This window comes from Artemia sp. Qi Xiang Cuo, chromosome 1 (genome assembly GCF_049724085.1).
Source record: "Artemia sp. Qi Xiang Cuo chromosome 1, ASM4972408v1, whole genome shotgun sequence".
In the NCBI taxonomy this organism is placed as follows: domain Eukaryota; kingdom Metazoa; phylum Arthropoda; class Branchiopoda; order Anostraca; family Artemiidae; genus Artemia; species Artemia sp. Qi Xiang Cuo.
In genome coordinates this window covers 92315776-92333627 of record NC_142794.1, presented here as the reverse complement: position 1 = coordinate 92333627, position 17852 = coordinate 92315776, and the positions used below count along the sequence as shown (strand labels likewise).

General features: G+C 36.3%; 1 protein-coding gene across 1 annotated transcript in view; it reads left to right on the top strand.

The window, feature by feature from the left end:
- Window positions 1-17852, top strand: part of LOC148956923 (neuropathy target esterase sws-like) — a 142241-nt gene that overhangs the window by 29104 nt on the left and 95285 nt on the right. Inside the window, 3 exon segments of the mRNA XM_089087769.1 lie at window positions 8836-8930; window positions 10431-10525; window positions 12270-12415. Of these exon segments, the coding sequence (XP_088943895.1) occupies window positions 8836-8930; window positions 10431-10525; window positions 12270-12415 (336 nt within the window).

Below are 17852 nucleotides of genomic sequence, written 5' to 3'. Positions count from 1 at the left end.
ACAAACCAAACTGTTTAAAGATTTTGCTGTGACATCCTTTTGACAACTTGCAAAAAGATGGCGTTTTGTGATTCAGTTCACCTCCCCCCTTCAAAATTCCTTGATAACTTCACCTTCATACCCTTAGGCATAGTTGTAATAGTAGTCACAGTAGTAGTATTGATATTACTAGCAATAGTATTGAATAGCGGTACTACTAATAGCAGCAGTAGTATTAACCCATTGCCTTTTGGTCAGTAGAACATCTCTCTCATCATGTTCTGGATGTGTAAAATTGATACAATCAGCCATTGCTATGACATTGCTTATATATCCTTTTGATAACCTGTACATTCATATACTTTTTGAAAATTTCCTCTAAAGTTTGCTATCAAACTTACAATTAGTTGCAATAGAAGCAATAGTAGTAGTAGTAGTAGTAAATGTAGCAGTAACAGTAGAATTAGCAGTAACGTGCACACATTGCCTTTTGGTGAGATGATCTTCCCCTTTGAGCATTCTCTGAGAGTTCCAACGTAATACCCATGTCAATCTTGAGATATGCTATTTCGGCAATGTGCATCCACATAGCGTCTTTTGATTATGTTCAAATTTCCCCTTAATACTGTAAACGGAGTAGCAAGGTAGTAGTAGTGGTGGTAATTGTAGTAGTAATGGTAGCATGCAAATATCGCCTTTTTGATCATCTCCCTTATCATTTCCTGAATTTTCCAAATTAATATACTCAGTTATTCCTGTGTTACGCCCTTTTGACAAACCATATACACATAGCATGTTTTGATTTAGTTCAACACTCCCCTTAACATTCCCTGAAAGGCTCACCTGAATGTCCTTCGTCTATTTGGAAAGTAAAGTTGTAGTATGTATACCTTTCTCAATAACAAATACTATGTGTAAACAACTCCTTGACCTGAGAACTGTGGGCAGGTTTACATCCCCAAAGACATTGTTAACGTATCTTTCAACAATGCTGACAAAATAGCTCTTTTAAAATTTTAATGTATTGCGGAATGATAGGCTTTAGGGGGATGATTGCCCTCCATCCACTTTTGACTCTTAAAAAGGGCACTAAAACTTCTGACTTCCAATCAAATGAGCTCCGTCCGATCCAAAGTTTATGCGATACCCATTCCATAAAACTTCTCTGAAAGGCTCACCTGAATGCCCTTCGTCTATTTGGAAAGTAAAGTTGTAGTATGTATACCTTTCTCGATAACAAATACTATGTGTAAACAATGAACGAATTGCCTAACTTACACTCCTTGTCCTGAGAACTGTGGGCAGGTTTACATCCCCAAAGACATTGTTAACGTATCTTTCAGCAATGCTGAAAAAATAGCTCTGTTAAAATTTCAGTGTATTGCGGAATGATAGGCTTTAGGGGGGTGATTGCCCTCCATCCACTTTTGACTCTTAAAAAGGGCAATAAAACTTCTGACTTCTAATCAAATGAGCTCCATCCGGTCCAAAGTTTATACTATACCCATTAAAACTCACACATCATTAAACTTTTATATGCCCCGGAGCATGATTTACAAGCCTAGCCAATAGGTTGTGGGGGACTATGTCCACTCTGAAGACATTGTTATATGATTTTCGGACTTTTGGTAATAAAATGGATATCTCACAATTTAAATTGAATGCGTTTCGGAAAAACAGGATGTCAGGGGGGGGGGGCTAGTTGCTCTCCATCATTTTTACTCTTAAAAGTGAACTAGAATTATACATTTCTAGTCAAATGAGCCTCTTCTAAAATTGCAAGACCACCCTTCCATCAAAACTGTGTATGCCCCTGGAGCATGACTTAAAACCCTTACCCATTTCCCCAGACTCTGGGGGATTCTGTCAACCTCAAAAGCCTTGTTATATGATCTTTGGACTATTTTTGAAAAAATGGCTATCTCAAAATTTCTATCAGATGGGTAAAATACGACGGGGGGGGGGGGGCTGCCCCCCAATCACTTTGACTTTTAAAAAGGGCACTAGAACATCTGATCTCCAATCCAATGAGCCCCATCAGAATTTATACGACCACCCTTTCCTTATAAACCTTATTTGCCCTTTGGGCTTAACTTACAACCCTTGTGCTGAGGACTGTTAAGGGGGTGTTGTCATCCTCAAAGACGTAATTTCCAGACCTTTCAACTATGCTGAACGAAGTGGCTATCCGACAATTTTGATTAGATGTGTTTTTGGAATTGATGGCTTGGAGGGGGGGGGGGGTGTTGCCGTTTATCGCTTTTGACTATTAAGAAAAAGCACTAGCCCTTTAAATTTCCAATCGAATGAACCGTTTCCGAAGTTTCTAAGACAAAAAATGGCCATAGCAAAATTTCTATAAGATGCATTTCGGGAAAATAAGAGCTGTGGAGGGGGACGGTCATCCGCCCTCCGATCACTTTGAATCTTAAAAAAGGGCATTAGAACTTCTGATTACCAATCCAACGATCCCCATCCTAAGTTCCTACGACAACCCTTTCTATAAAAACTTTTTTTGCTACCAGGGCATAACTTACAACCCTTGCCCTGATTGCTATGGGGAGGGGTGTCATCCTCAAGCAGACAATTTCCAGACCTTTCAACTACGTTGAACAAAATGGCTATCTTAAATTTTTGATTGGAGGTGATTGGAGAAATGCTTCGCGTGGGAAGGGGGTTAGTTGTCCTCCAATTAGTTTCGACTATTAAAAACAGCACTAGCCCTTTCAATTTCCAATCGAATGGGTGTTTTTCGAAGTTTCTACGACAACTTTTTCGATACAAAGTGAAGAAAAAAAAAATACATTGTGCCCACATCGCTCTTTACTTAGGTAGCGCTATTGCGCTGCCTATAGTATGGAAAATATGGTGCTTTTATTAAGATATTTTAACATCTAGGTTGGTAGAAATAGGGATAGATGGTATGCTAGCCTAGGTAAATTTGGTGTAGGAAAAGGAAACAGTAATAGCTACAGACTGCTGTAATTTTGTAGGTACATCAATCTAGCTATAACTGATGCAGTGCATGGTCATAAAATGGCCCGTAAGTTAAAGTGGTTTCACGTGATAGTAAGACATCAAACCTTTTTGATTATGTTATTGTAAACCAAAGATTGGCAGGATCAGTACAAGATACTAGGCTATATAGGAGTGCTGTTGTTGACGTTAAAAGTAAAGATCACCATCTAGTAGTGTCTAGGGTTAATTTAAAGAAGAAATTTCTGAAGGGTAAATACCGCCTGGAGAGTTATGATGTTGGTAGACTCCAGGATGAGAATTTGAGAGAAACTTTCCAGGAACAGTTTAATGCTAAACTTCAGAGTTTAAAATTTGACAATGTTGAAGATGGATGGAATCATTTTAAGAAAATAATTTGTGAAGTTGCTGATGGTGTTTCAGGGAAGAACGTTGGGAGCGCAGCTAGGAATATTAGTTAAAAAGCTTTATGTTTAATGAACAGGAGAAGGGACTTGTACAAGAATTATCTGAGTGATAGATCATATCAAAACCACAGGAATGTAAAGAAATTGGAGAAAGCATTAAAATATGAACTAAGGAGGTGTGAAGTGGAGGTCATGGATAAAATAGTCGAGGATCTGGAAGATGCAGCTAGATGACATTATAGTAAAATATTGTACTGGTATGTTAATAAATTGAGAGGGAGTAGTCAATCCGGACTTGTTCCAAGATAGGAACGGGGCCACAATGAGTGATAAGGAAAGAGTCAAAGAGAGATGGGCGGAACACTTTGAGAATTTGCAAAACCGAGATAGAGTTGCAGGAAAAGATAAAGAGAAACTGAAAAAGTTTGTGATACCTTGTATGTGAAGGAAGAGTCGTTTTTTTAGGAAGAATTAGTGACAGTACTAAAAGGATTAAAAATGTAAGGCTCCAGGTGCTGATAGTGTAGTAAATGAGCTGCTTAAATATGGTGGCTCTGAGGTTAGAAATAAGTTACTGAAGATTGTGAATATGATTTTGAAAAAGGAGAAGTACCTATTGATTTTAGGAAAACTTTAATTAAAGCACTGTATAAGAAGTGTGATAAGAGTGAGTGTGGTAATTATCGAGGCATTAGTCTGCTCTCTCTAGGTAGCAAATTACTTAGTAATATGATACTTTTTAGACTGAGAGATGATAGAAAAGGTGGAGGATGTGTCGACCAAGTTTTTACACTTAAATTACTAATTGAGAAGTGCCTGAGTTATCGAGCACCTTTGGTCCTCACTTTTATAGAATACGAGCAAGGTTTCATTTCTGTTGATACAAGAGCTTTAGCGAAGGTCTTATCCTTGTATGGTTTACCAGACAAATACTTACACTAGGCAGCGCAACAATGCTGCCTAGTATTTTTTTTTTGGGGAGGGGGGGCGGGTTAGACCAGGGTACTTCTTATCGAAGGACTTGTCGTAGAAACTTCGAAAAGGGTTCATACAACTGGAAATTGAAATGGCTAGTGCACTTTTTAATAGTCGAAAGTGATTGGAGGGCAACAAACCCCCTCCAACGCTCCTCATTTCCCCAAACACAACCAATCACAATTTGGAGATAGCCATTTTGTTCAGCGTAGTTCAAAGGCCTGGCAACTATGTCTATGAGGATGATAACCCTCCCCCCTCCACAGCCCTCAGAGCAAAGGTTGTAAGTTATGCTCTGGGGGCGTATAAGGTTTATATACAGGGTGATCAAATAAACTTCAGAAGGAGCTCATTGGATTGGTAATCAGAAGTTTTAATGTCTCTTTTAAGATTCAGAGTCATCGGAGGGTGGTTACCCCCCTCCCCCACTCAAACCAGGCATTTTCCCAAAACACATCTGATAGAAATCTTGATTTTCGTAGAAACTGCAAAAAAGCCTTATTCGACTGGAAATTGTCGGTAACCCCCACCCCTCCCATGTCCACCATTTCACCAAACACGTCCAATCAAAATTTTGATATAGCCATTTTGTTCATTGCAGTTAAAAGATCCGGAAATTATGTCTTTGAGGATGACAACCCTCAAAGCCCTCAGGGCAAGTGTTGTAAGTTATGCACTGGAGGAATATAAAGTTTTTTGTCGAAAGGGTGGTCGCATAAACTTCGGAGGGGAATCATTGGATGGGTAATCAGATTTTCTAATACTTTTTTAATATTCAAAGTAATCGGAGGGCTGATAAACGTTTTTACATACATCCACAAAATTATATTGTGCAATCAACCAGAATCTCTGAAAGTAATCTAACTGGAAAGCGATTAGCCTTTAAGACTGCTTTACGTAAAATAAAATTGTGAAATGCCATTTATACTTGTGTTTTTTATTCAGTTACCCTTTCACCGTTACTGAGAAAGGGTCGTCCAATTTTAGTTTTGTGTTTTTATTTTAAAATTTGGTTTTTTATATTTTTATCAGTTTTATCCACCACTGAAGACTGTCAAGCGGAGGTCTTGACCGAAATATTTGCATAATCTTTCAATTTTTTCTCTGGCTGTTAACTGTCCTTGTTTTCTTCCTTTCTTCGCCATTTTATGTTTTATAACCCTCCTCCCACACACCTCGTATTTTTCCGAAATGCATCTGATAGAAATTTTTAGATGACCATTTGTTGTCGTTGAAACTTCAAAAATGCTAATTCGTTTGAAAATTGAAAGGACTTTTTTAATAGTCGAAAGTGATTTGAGGGCGAAACAAGCCCCCCCCCCCCCCTCCACATCCAACAAATCCCGAAACATATCTAATAAAAATTTCGAGATAGCGATTGTTTTTAGCGTAGCTGAAAGGTCTAGAAATTATGTCTTTGAGAATGACAACCCTCCCCCCATAGCACTCAGCGCGAGGGTTGTAAGTTATGCCCTGATGACATATAAGGTTTTACGGAAAGGGTCGTATAAACTCCAAAGGGGGCTAATTGGATTGGAAATACGATGCTATGGTTCCCTTTTTAAGAGTCAAAGTTATTGGGGGCAGCCCCTTCCCTCTCTGTCATATTTTTTTACAAATGCATCCGATAAAATTTTTTTGATATCCATTTGTTCAAAAATCGTTTAAAGATCATATAATAAGGCCTTTGGGGTAGACAGAATCCCCCAGAGTCTGGAGGTAAGGGTTGTAAGTTATGCCCCAGGGGCATATAACGTTTTTAAGGAAAGGGTGATCGTGTGAACTTCAAAACAGGCTAATTTAATTTGAAACATATAGTTCTGGTTCCCTTTTAAGAGTCAAACGTGACGGAGAGAAGCTAGCCCCCCTTCCTGACATTCTCTTTTCCCAAAACGCATTCAATTGAAATTGTAAGATAGCCATTTTGTTATCAATAGTCCAAAAATCATATTACAATGTCTTTAGGGCAGGCACAATCCCCTAGAGCCCATGGGTAAGGGTTTTAATTATATCCCAGGGCATACAAGGTTTTTATGGAACGGATGGTCGTATAAGCTTTAGATGGGATGGATCTCCCTTGATTGGAAGTCCGAAGTTTTAGTACCCTTTTTAAGAGTCAAAATGAATGAAGGTCAACTAGACCCCCCAAGTCTATCATTCCCCAAAACCTATCCAGTAATCGAAAGGTCCAGTAATTATGTCTTTGGGGATGTCAACCTCTCTACAGTCCTCTGGACAAGGGCAGTGAGCTAGGCAATTCGTTCATTGTTTACACATAGTATTTGTTATTGAGTAAGGTATGCATGTTTGAACTTTACTTTTCCAAGAAGACAAAGGGCATTCAAGTGAGCCTTTCAGAGGATGTTGAGGGGGCTGTTGAACTAAATGAAAACACATTATCTATAAAAGGATTGTCAAAAGGGTGTAACAGAAGGATAACTGAGTAAATTAATTTAGGAAATCCAGGAAATAATAAGGGATATGATCAAAAAAGCTATATTCGCCTGCTACTAATTCTACTACAACTACCACAACTGCTACTACTAGACTACTCTATTTACAATATTGAGGGGAAATTCGAGCTAAATCAGAAGACGCTATGTGCATGCAAATTGTCAAAATAGCATATCCCAAGAATTTATTTGTGTATTAAGTTGTAACTTTCAGAGAATGCTTAAAGGGGAAGATCATCTCCCCAAAAAGCAATATGTGCACACTACTGCTAATACTACTGTCACTGCTGCATTTACAACAACTACTACTACTTCTATTGATACTACTTGTAAGGCTAAGAGCACTGATTGGAAAATTTGATAACATACAGGTTATCAGTTGTATTTTCAGCGTTTTCGAAGAAAAAAAGACCATGAGGTTAGCAAACACTTGCTACTACACAGGTACTACATTTACGTTAAGTTTTACTGCAAAGAAGCAAGAAAAACTGAAAAGGAAAGACTGAAGACTAAGACTTATTAAAGCTTTCCATACTATTAAAAGGCTAAGAGCACTTAGCCTGTATTTTTCAACATTCAGCTCCACTAAACAAAGGGAAAAATATCTTTTTTTAGATGCATAAATGGCATATTGGTTTTAAAAAGGCGTATTCATAAGCTTTGAATAAAAAGCTTCTGAACTTAAACTTGTATTTTCGACGTTTTCAAAGAAAATAGACCATAAGGTTTGCAAACACTTTTCGGGGAGACATTCTTTAGTAGTTTAGCAAGGTGAATGAAGGTCTACATCATGGGTCGGCAGCTTGGGGGCCGCATGCGGCCCACGAGGCGCCTTGGTGCGGCCCGCAAGATCCTCGCCGAACCGCACCTGACAGACCACATTACACACAATACCAATACACAACGAAGTCAAAGGGGGTGCCATCTAGCATTCTAAAAAAAAAATAAGTAAGCACCATCTAGCATAGTTAGTTTGATGTTCAACCGCCCAGAGCAATTTATTGGTATGTTACATTTTTTTTTTAGTAAACCTACTTCAAAGTTTTGAAAATACCCCCCAAACAAAACATTTTGCCTTTAGAATTTCGTTGTTTATTCTTTTTTAGTTCAGTAAAATTTAGTGCTTGTCGCACGAAATGAAAGCCAAATTACCTGGTCATGTTATGTTGCCATCTTGTGGCAAAACATTAATAAGAAAAAAAAACGCTGGATTTTGTAGATGGGTGTCATCTGGTATATACCTGGACAGGAAACAATGGTACACGCTGGGACATTTCCCAGTATGTACCACATAACACACCCATCTACAAAATTGAGGGTAATGTTTTTTCTTCTAAGGGTAATTTTCATCAAAAGGGCCTAATCACATCCAGGTTGTCCAAGGAGCATAAATACGAAGTCTCAGGAACAGAATAAGATATTAAGTTTCAACTTTCAAGGAAACTAGAGGGGGAGTAAAGCTAAATCAAAAGGAACAATAAATCCAGGTTGTGAAAAGGGTTTATGTGCAATATAGCGTTTTGAGGTATTGGAATTGATACCTCTGGCATAGCAACATATGTTTCAGGGACTGGAATGGTCTTCAAGATAACAGTTTGCACAGGTAGGCCGTCTATGGGGTTGAAGGCATCACTGGACGAGAAAGAGTTTCTTCTGACTCCACGCTTGACGGAACATCAGCAGGATATTTATTCTCCTCTTGTATATCTGGTTCAACCTTAGCAAAAGATGTTTCTAGAACAGAACAATTAGCGATCCTACTGAGGTACATATGGAAAACTAGTGGAGCGACTAATCGGCTGCTATCACATGTATATCTTAAATCTTGTCAGCTTAGTTCGATATTTCTGCTCCCATTTCAAAATAATAACAAATCTTTTTAATATAATGGTTGCGAATGAATTTTTGCGATTAGGGACTTGTTGAGCAGTAACTGAGCCTTATTATATTTAAGTTGTTTTTTGATTATTTGACATAGAGCTTTTTTGAAGAGCATTTTCATTTTGTTAATGTTTTTTTGAAAATTATTTTTTTCTTTTAAATAGAAGATAGAGCCACCGGAAGAGTACTTACAAGAAGATGTTCGTGCAGACCAAACGAATTTGTCGCGTGAGGTTCGGGACTTTTTAGCTTCTTTAAGGTATATGTTATACCGTTATTATTCTTTTTTTTTTATAGATCTTGGGGAGGTCTTTATGGAAGATGACATTACAAGCAAGGAAAACTAAATGTAACATTTATTCCATGATTTTAAATTTTTGATAATTTTTCTTTTTGCTTCCTGTCTGAGTATATTTAGTGTTTTTTGTGTAGCCATTCAAGTTAGAGGGAGGTTATATTTACCTTTTTACGTCAGAACTTGGCTTCCATCACATGTTTGACAATTGTTCTAGTCTGCTTTTCCACTAGACCGTTTCTGTGGGTATGGACCTAGTATATTGGATATTGGTTTATTTTGAATTATGAAAATAAAAGTAAGAAGAAAAAAAGAGATGTATGAGGTAAAGAATAACTGATTTGTTAATTCACTAGTATCAAGCAGAGGAGCATTATGTAGATAAATTCCCTCCGATACAAAGTCCTTGTAGAGTATGGATTTGAGATCTACTTCGTTTTCTGGGACCCTTTTTTCCGATGATTGATCCACTGTGGGATGTATCTGAGGGACTTTGAGTCTTCGATTTGATATCTAGTTTTTTTTTTTTTAGTATTATACCCCGTAGGTTCAGTGAGTGCCCTCACTGACTGGTAAATGTTGTCATCATTTTATATAGTTTGGATGTCAAATATATTGCTTATAACTTGACTAAAACAAAATAAGGATTTTCGAATTTTGAATATCTATACATACTCCCCCCTCCCCTTCTACTGGATGATTATAAAACGCTGATGTTCGTAATTAGCACCATCAATTGTCCCATTTTACGGTGTCAAAGCTTCCACTGCTCACTGACCGACCACCTGTTGGCCACATATTTGGTGAGTGACTCGAGCAACAAATTGAAGTAGATTTTAGCGTCATAGATATAATCTAGGATTTCAGAATAGTTTAATCCATTCAGGTAGTACCATCAGGATTTGGGAAGGAGTATGGTGACTTGATGGCCGTGAAAAAGGGTGGCTGGTGACTAAGTTTGACGAATTCCTGCACATACGTCTTGTTAACTCAAGTCCTCTATACAATTATATGTTGGAAATGTGCGAATGAAGTGATATTTCTACTGAGTTTTCTTCACTAATAATCCAACCTTCTATTAAGACTTAATTTTATCATTGGATCTGACCATTAAATAGTACATAATAGAAAAAAGATATGTATCTCTGATCGAGGTATCCCTGAATCCCAAAGTTTGAATAGATTCATTCTTGTTATGCTAAGGCTTAGACGTACACTGATTCAACCCTTTAGTGAGTGCCAGAGTTTTTTCTAGAATGGGAGAGGGACTGAAAACACGAAAGGAGGATGCTGTTTTTTCGCTTTCTTATATTCGTTTGGATCAATGTCCTCTCCCATCTGAAGGGGCATGCAAATAAGGAAAAACTAAAAACACATAATTGAAGTTGGTTCTTGAAGAACCATATTTGACTGACTGTGAAGCTTATCTTCACACTCTATATTAAACAATGATCTTACTTTTAGAGTATTTTCCTGCCTGGGAGACAAATTTATAAAGGAATGTATGACCCTTATGGAGTATAAACATTTTCAACCAAATCAGCTGGTTTTTCAGCAAGGTAAGTCTCTCTCTCCCTCTCTCTCTCTCTCTCTCTCTCTCTCTCTCTCTCTCTCTCTCTCTATATATGTATATATATATATATACATACACACACACACATATATATATATATATATATATATATATATATATATATATATATATATATATATATATATATATATATATATATATATATATATATATATATATATATATATATATATATATATATATATATATATATATATATATATATATATATATATATATATATATATATATATATATATATATATATATATATATATATATATATATATATATATATATATATATATATATATATATATATATATATATATATATATATTATCTGCGGTCAAATCGTAAATGAAATCTGCGGTAGGAAAAGAAGCAACAGTGAGAATCTGAACGAGTCCGAGAAGAAAAAAAAATCCTGTAAAATAGATTATTCTTTGATGCATTAACAATAAAGAGAAATTGAATTAACACCAAAATTTCTTAGATTATGCTAATAAACATTAGGGAATCAAATATATATATATATATATATAAGCCTGCCGCGTGCCAGGGCCCAGCTGAAGCCCAGCTTCCCGATATGTATATATATATATATATATATCTTTATCTTTTGATTTTCCCCTTTCTCCGCCTCGGTCTTTCTCTTTTTCTCTTTCCTGCGCACCTCGTCACCTCTTTTTTCTCCTCTCTCCGTCTTCTAATTTCATCTCTTCCCCCCTCCTGCTCCATCTTGTATGCCTGATTATTTTTTCTTCTTCTCTTTTTCCCCTCCCCTTTTTTCCCTCTCTTTTTTATCTATTTATCGTATTTTTTCTGTTTCTTTTAACAATTACGATAAATATTAATCTAGAATAATTGATTACTTTCAATTTTTATTAATTAAGGGGGGTCCAAAATTGGACTTCTAGGACTATGTTTTTCCAATCCTTGGGTTTGTTCTTATAAGAAGAAAGGTTGCTATGTCACACCTTGTGAAGCTCAGATTCAATATAAGAATTTTCGATCAATCACGTAATGCATTCAAACAATCAGGTTCCATTTTCACTCTCCTTGGCTCCTTGATGTTTTAATGTTTTCGCAACATTATATAAAAAAAATATTCTGATAGATGTGTATAGGATAGGCTACTGTAAAAAAAAAATTAAAAAAATGGCGTTATCAACGCAGCATGTATGAAAAATGTTGATGTTCAATTTGTTTCTTAACCAAATCCTTTCCTTCACTGAGATGCTTATTGGGGACTAGATTTTTGGGAAGTACATTTCTTTTTGTATTTCTATTTTTGTAAAAAAGGAAAAACAAATTCTCTTATAAATTTTGAAAATGCATTTGTTTTTGGTTACCTCATAGAAAAATGCCCCCCCCCCTGCATTTTCTTGAATTAGAGCCACTTTGGTAACAGTTTTCTTTAAGACGTTTGATGTGTTTTGTCAAATTTGATTATTTAATGTTGCTTATTTATTTTCAAGATTCAACACAGCAATTCTGACGGAAAGGTAATGGTTCCCTAATAGCTTTATAATTATGAAAAAAAAAGAAGGGAAATCTTCGGAGATCAAGGTTTTCTGGCACGAATAGATCCTAAAATAAGCCCAGGGACCGTAAAATGTATGTATTTTGGTGTCTTTGGTACTTTAAGCAAATACCCGCTTACGCTTTCCTTCGAAAGATCTGACGTGCGGTGTATAATAACTGTACATTGTTTTGTCTATTTTTAGGTCAGCTTCAGGAGGCAGTATACATCCTGTTAAGTGGAAAGCTTGAAGTCTTTATTCCCGAAAGAGTAAATAGTCAGATTTCTTTAAAATTTGTCAAGTCTGGAGATACTGTTTCATCCTTTCTCAGTATTATTGAAGCGATTGCTGTGAGTAGACTTTCTTTTATGTTATGTATAGATATTTTTTTTTTATTTTAACGTTAGTTTGATGTGTAACTCTTTCAACATAAACGTCCCTTTCAATAAATCATACCAAAAGCTACTGAACTGATAAAAGGAAGTTGATAAGCTGTTTTCCTACATTACCAAAACCAGAAAGAATGTAAATTAGATTGTTACTCTCTTTCTTTAGCACTGAGGGGGCGGGTGAAAACCGTCAAATTATACAGACCTAAAAATCTGGATTTTAGAAGGGTAGCCTACACGTATGATAGACACGGAGCATCGTGTAATAGTCACGATTCGTAGAATTTTTGATAGGGGAGGGTTAGTTTTAATATAGTTCGAATTGTTTAGTTTTTGTTGTTCTATGAAAATGGTATGTTGAAAAAGAAATTTCATGCTGATCTTTTTTGTGAAGCTTCTTTTTAAATTTTTGTCAGTAGCAATAAAGGAATGAAAGCACTAAATCTGTCCAGTAGATCCGTCTCACAGTATATTAGATTCAAGTCGAATTTGAATTAGAATTATATGTTTTCCAGTAAAAAGGTTTTCCAATCAACAACGTATTCAACATGCTTTTGTTAGGTGATTCCTCTGTTGAACTTTAAACGAGGAGTTTTCCCCTTTTTTCTTAGGTGAAAATTCCATTATTTAAGGTAGAGTGGTTCACACTAGGACGTTTTTTTCATTTGCGTCTAATTTTACAAGTTATTGAGCTGGCGGTCTTTTTTAGTTTTATTACGATAGGTTTAGTCTAATTCTGTGCTTCACCTCTGTTTTAAAGAAATTCACTGTGGACCACTTGTCCCAGTATGAATCACCCACTGGTTCAGTTGTTTTTACCCTGTGTTCCATCGATCCCTAGGGGTTTAGTGAATGAGTCTTGTTGGTTTGGTGGAGATTTAACCAACATTCCCTACTCGTCCCTGATTTGCTTGTCGTAATAAACAGGAGGAGAGAGTAGTACATAACTATTGTTTAAAATTTTAATTCCCCACAAATCTGTGTCGGCCAATAAGAAAGATCACATCCCTTGGCAAACGTCAAAAATTTGCGTGGTGTTTTAAATCAAAAATCTATTAACGGGCTTATAATAATTTAAACGCTCATTTATTTGTTAGAGCAGACAACAGAGGCACAGGATTTGAGATGGTTTACCCGTTATAGGTTCCTGCATCACGCAGGAACTCTCGTCGTCGAGAGTTCGACGAATGTCAAAAATCTTGTGCCATCTATTCCATTATAATTATAGATGGCACTATAAAGATTTTTTCCCAAAGACTAAAAGATAGCTTATTACAAGTAGATATAGGGATAATATAGCAACCAAGTTAGACGCAAAACGAAAGAAAAGATCTTTCCTTTTTGTATCTTTCCTTTTAAAAAGGAAAGATACAAAACAGTATTTACAAAATATAGGACAAGGGGCACAAGCAAATTCTCCAATCCCTCCCAGTTGGGATGACCAATCTGAGAGACTGGGCCTTCGGGAAATTTTTACTGTAATTTTCCTTAGTTTAAAGTCAATTCATTATTTACTCTATTCGAATAAAAAGAATAAATGACTTCAAGCTCGATAGCCAATCAATGTAGGCCCATTATAGGTTCCCATTTTGGTTTACCCATTATAGGTTCCTGCCGATCACGCAGTATCACTTAGTCTATCTGTGCTGCAAGAAATTTTCCACCCAATAGTCGAATTTTGACTTTTATAACGGTATTTCTTGTGGTAAGTTTGTTCCTTAATAGGTCAATCCCTTCTAATTAACTATGTCTAGCAAAAAAAGGAAGTGGTAGGACAAGCATTTATATAATATGGATTCACACGCTATGGGATTCATCGTTCTATCTGCATGATTTGTAATGCCAAGCTGAGTAATTCTACTATAGTACTGGCAAAATTAAAAGAACAACACGTTAATCTGTCTAATCATCTTAATCTGGGGATGTAAAACACAAGAACACAACGCTCGCTGACTTCAAGAGGAAGAGAGTTCTCTGTCATTTCTCGGCTTTTTACCGATCAAAAACTAATCCTAACGGCATTGTACAAAGCTGCTTACCTGATTGCAAAGCAGGGCAAACCTCACATCATTGGTGAAATACTCATAACACCAGCTGTGTTAAAGATGGCGAATATTATGCTGGGAAAAGCAGCTGAATTTAGATTATTCTAAATATTTCTTTTAAATGACGCTATAGCAGCATAGAATTGATGATCAAAGACCTCTTGGCTCTGGTAGTTGGATTTCAAGCCTGGTGAAATTCAGCCTTCAATTCGACTAGACCATATAAGGTTCTAATCTCAGCCGGCATGCAGTTTCTTTGGTGAAAACACCAAAGCAACTAACCTGTCTTCGTCAAAGTAACTCTAAAAGCTTCTTTTCTCTACGTGGATCAGTTGCGACAATTGTATTTTTATTGGTGGTGTTTTTATTTTATTTTTTTAGTTTAGTTAGGTTTGTTACTCTTGTGCTGAGGACGCCTAGTTTACATACAGGCGAAATATCCGCGTTATTCTAGTTTTCCATCTTTTTTCTCTACTGGCCTCAGTCTCATTTGTCGTGTTTTCTCTTTGATCAGTTTTTTGTCATGGCTGGCCCGGTAGGCTGAAGATCTTTCATTGACCCCACATTGCTAGAAAGTAGAAAATAAAATGTCCTTAAATTGGACAAAAAACCATAAAATGAAATAGATCTTTAAAGTTTTGCGCGCAATATTTATAAATATAGACAATCTACCACCCTTCTTCTTTTATGTTTCCTTCTTTCCCTAAATACCCTTATTTATGAATAAGGTCATTTCCCTAAATTACCCTTCCTGATAAGTACCACTGAATGCCCTCACTATTTAAATCACATTTAGAATAGATATCAAATCCGGACCTTCTATTGCCGGTAAACTCTGAGATACGGCAAAGCTGCGAATTCACGCTTATTCCTGAATCTGCTGGTCTTTTAACACACCTTTTACTTATTTCGTATCCCCTATTCTATCCTTGTATCTTCATTCCGAAAACCTGATAGCCCATGACCATTTAGAAAGATCTCACACACCAAGCTTAGGAACTTTTTAGTTTACCCTGCAACCCCTTCAGTGTATAATGATTAATAAATAATACAAAACAATAAATGAATTTTTTAAATGATGATTGCTAAAAACAATTTGATTGCTGAAAACGTTAAATGGACACATCGGTAGATGGATAGATATTTATTGCTTTAAGAGCCACAAGGCTGTGTCATTACAGCCTAATTACGCTTCATGGTACTACATTCATGATATTCATATAAAATTCAGTATATATATTAAATATTCAGTATATATATTAAATATTCAGTATATTTATATATATATATATATTATTCAGTATATATATATATATATATATATATATATATATATATATATATATATATATATATATATATTATATATATATATATATATATATATATATATATATATATATATATATATATATATATGCGAACTCCCCACAAATAAAAACGGAATATCCAAAAAGGGACAAAGTATTACGGGTTCACGGTAATCAGTTACAAGGGATTTGTAGCATGATTTAAGAAGAAAACTTTATCACCTTCTTTAATTTATATTTGAGAGAAACGAAAAATGGGTCTCTGATATATTGAATGAAACCAGCCGTCAGGATGGGATGGCTTAACTATCCTCTTCATTATTCACCTCCATCGGCGAAAATAAACCCACATTCTAATTAGAACAGAATTTGCCCCTTGGCATAGTTTAACACTACTCATGGAGAAAACTACAAATGCTTGTGGGAGTGATTTGGATACACGGGTATGTGGTATAAATCTCAAGTAAAATAAATTAAGTTATTCAGGATCCCCCTTCAAAGGATTGTCATGTATGGACGAATATCGATGTCATCCAGGGATAAGAGTTGGGTATGTGGCTGCTGGACAAAAGCTTGGGCGAAATAGTCAATGACTGGCTATAGAACGGAATATGCCCGAGCGACCATAACTGAGTAAGGCTAGGTCTGGTAAGGTAATCGCAACTGGCCATGTGATGCCACAACTCGCTTTTAGCTGATGGGACTGACTATCATCTTTGACATCCAGAACGGACTCCTCCCTCTTACCATATAGGGCAAGTGTCTCTGAAAGTAGATAGGAAACACCAGCAAACCACTCCTAGGCTCATCCAATCCAACGGCATCTGCAAATCTTCAAATACCACTCGACATCTCTAATAACTAGATCGGTCCTTCCTAAACTATATTGTGATTATCTCAATCTTCTGTTAAGAGGATGAAGACCTGCTCATGTCCCATAGGCTCCCAAGGACGAGCTGACAAAAATTATTCACGTAAAATATAACTGTTCGTCACCCCAGACTGAATTTTCAAATTAGGGGTCTTTTGTGAATTTCTTTTATCTCTCTTGTTTTCCTTAATTTATTAGCAGGGAAAAACAAGTCATTTTCAAAATAGGAACTCAAAACTCATGTCTGTCTTTTTAGCCTATTTTTTTTCGTAATTTTTCGAACTATGATCTTTCTTTGTAATTATTTTTACTATTTTACTTTTTGTCAATTTGGGAGTTAAAGTGAGCAAATCGCCTTCAATGCGAATTGGACTTTAACATTTGGTATTTCCTTTTCAGCTCATTTCTCCCGTACTTTTCGAAGGAAAGCACATGTTCTGAATTTATTTTCAACCTTATCTGGCACGCTAGGTGGCTCGTTTTTGTGACCTCATCTGGGCAGTACAAGGTTTAAGCCTTATCATGCTCTCGTTTAAGATAATAAAGAAAACCAAGTTGTTCAGAATTATTTGCGCTCTGAACTGGAATGGCAAGCTTTTTATTATCTGGACAGGGTGGCTTCGACTCCTCATTCACCTACGAGCGGCTACACCCACACAACTTCTTCTCGGGAGTCACATGTGTTTCCTCCCTTAGGCGGGTGGGCGTCACTCTCCACAATTCCCTTATTCTGCTACAGGTTGCCACACCTTTCCTTATTATCATTGACGTAGTTTCATTCCTAGAATTTGTGGACTGGAAAATTTTTCCCTTTTCATCTATTCCTAGGAAAATTTTCCTGACCACCCAACGACCTATTACCCCTATCAGTACATTGACTTTGTATTTGGGTAATAGTTTTAACCTATTCTGGTTTATAGGTTGCGTCATTTGTAAACCTCGAGTTTACTGTACCTCTTACAACGCTCTCAACCCTACGACCTATTACCCCAATCAGTGCATTTACTTTGTATTTTGGTAATAGTTTTAAGCTATTCTTTTTCATAGGTTGCATCATTTGTAAACCTCAAATTTACTGTACCTCTTACAACGCTCTCAACCCAACGACCTATTGCCCCTATCAGTGCATTTACTGTGTATTTCGGTGATAGTTTTAACCTATTCTGGTTTAT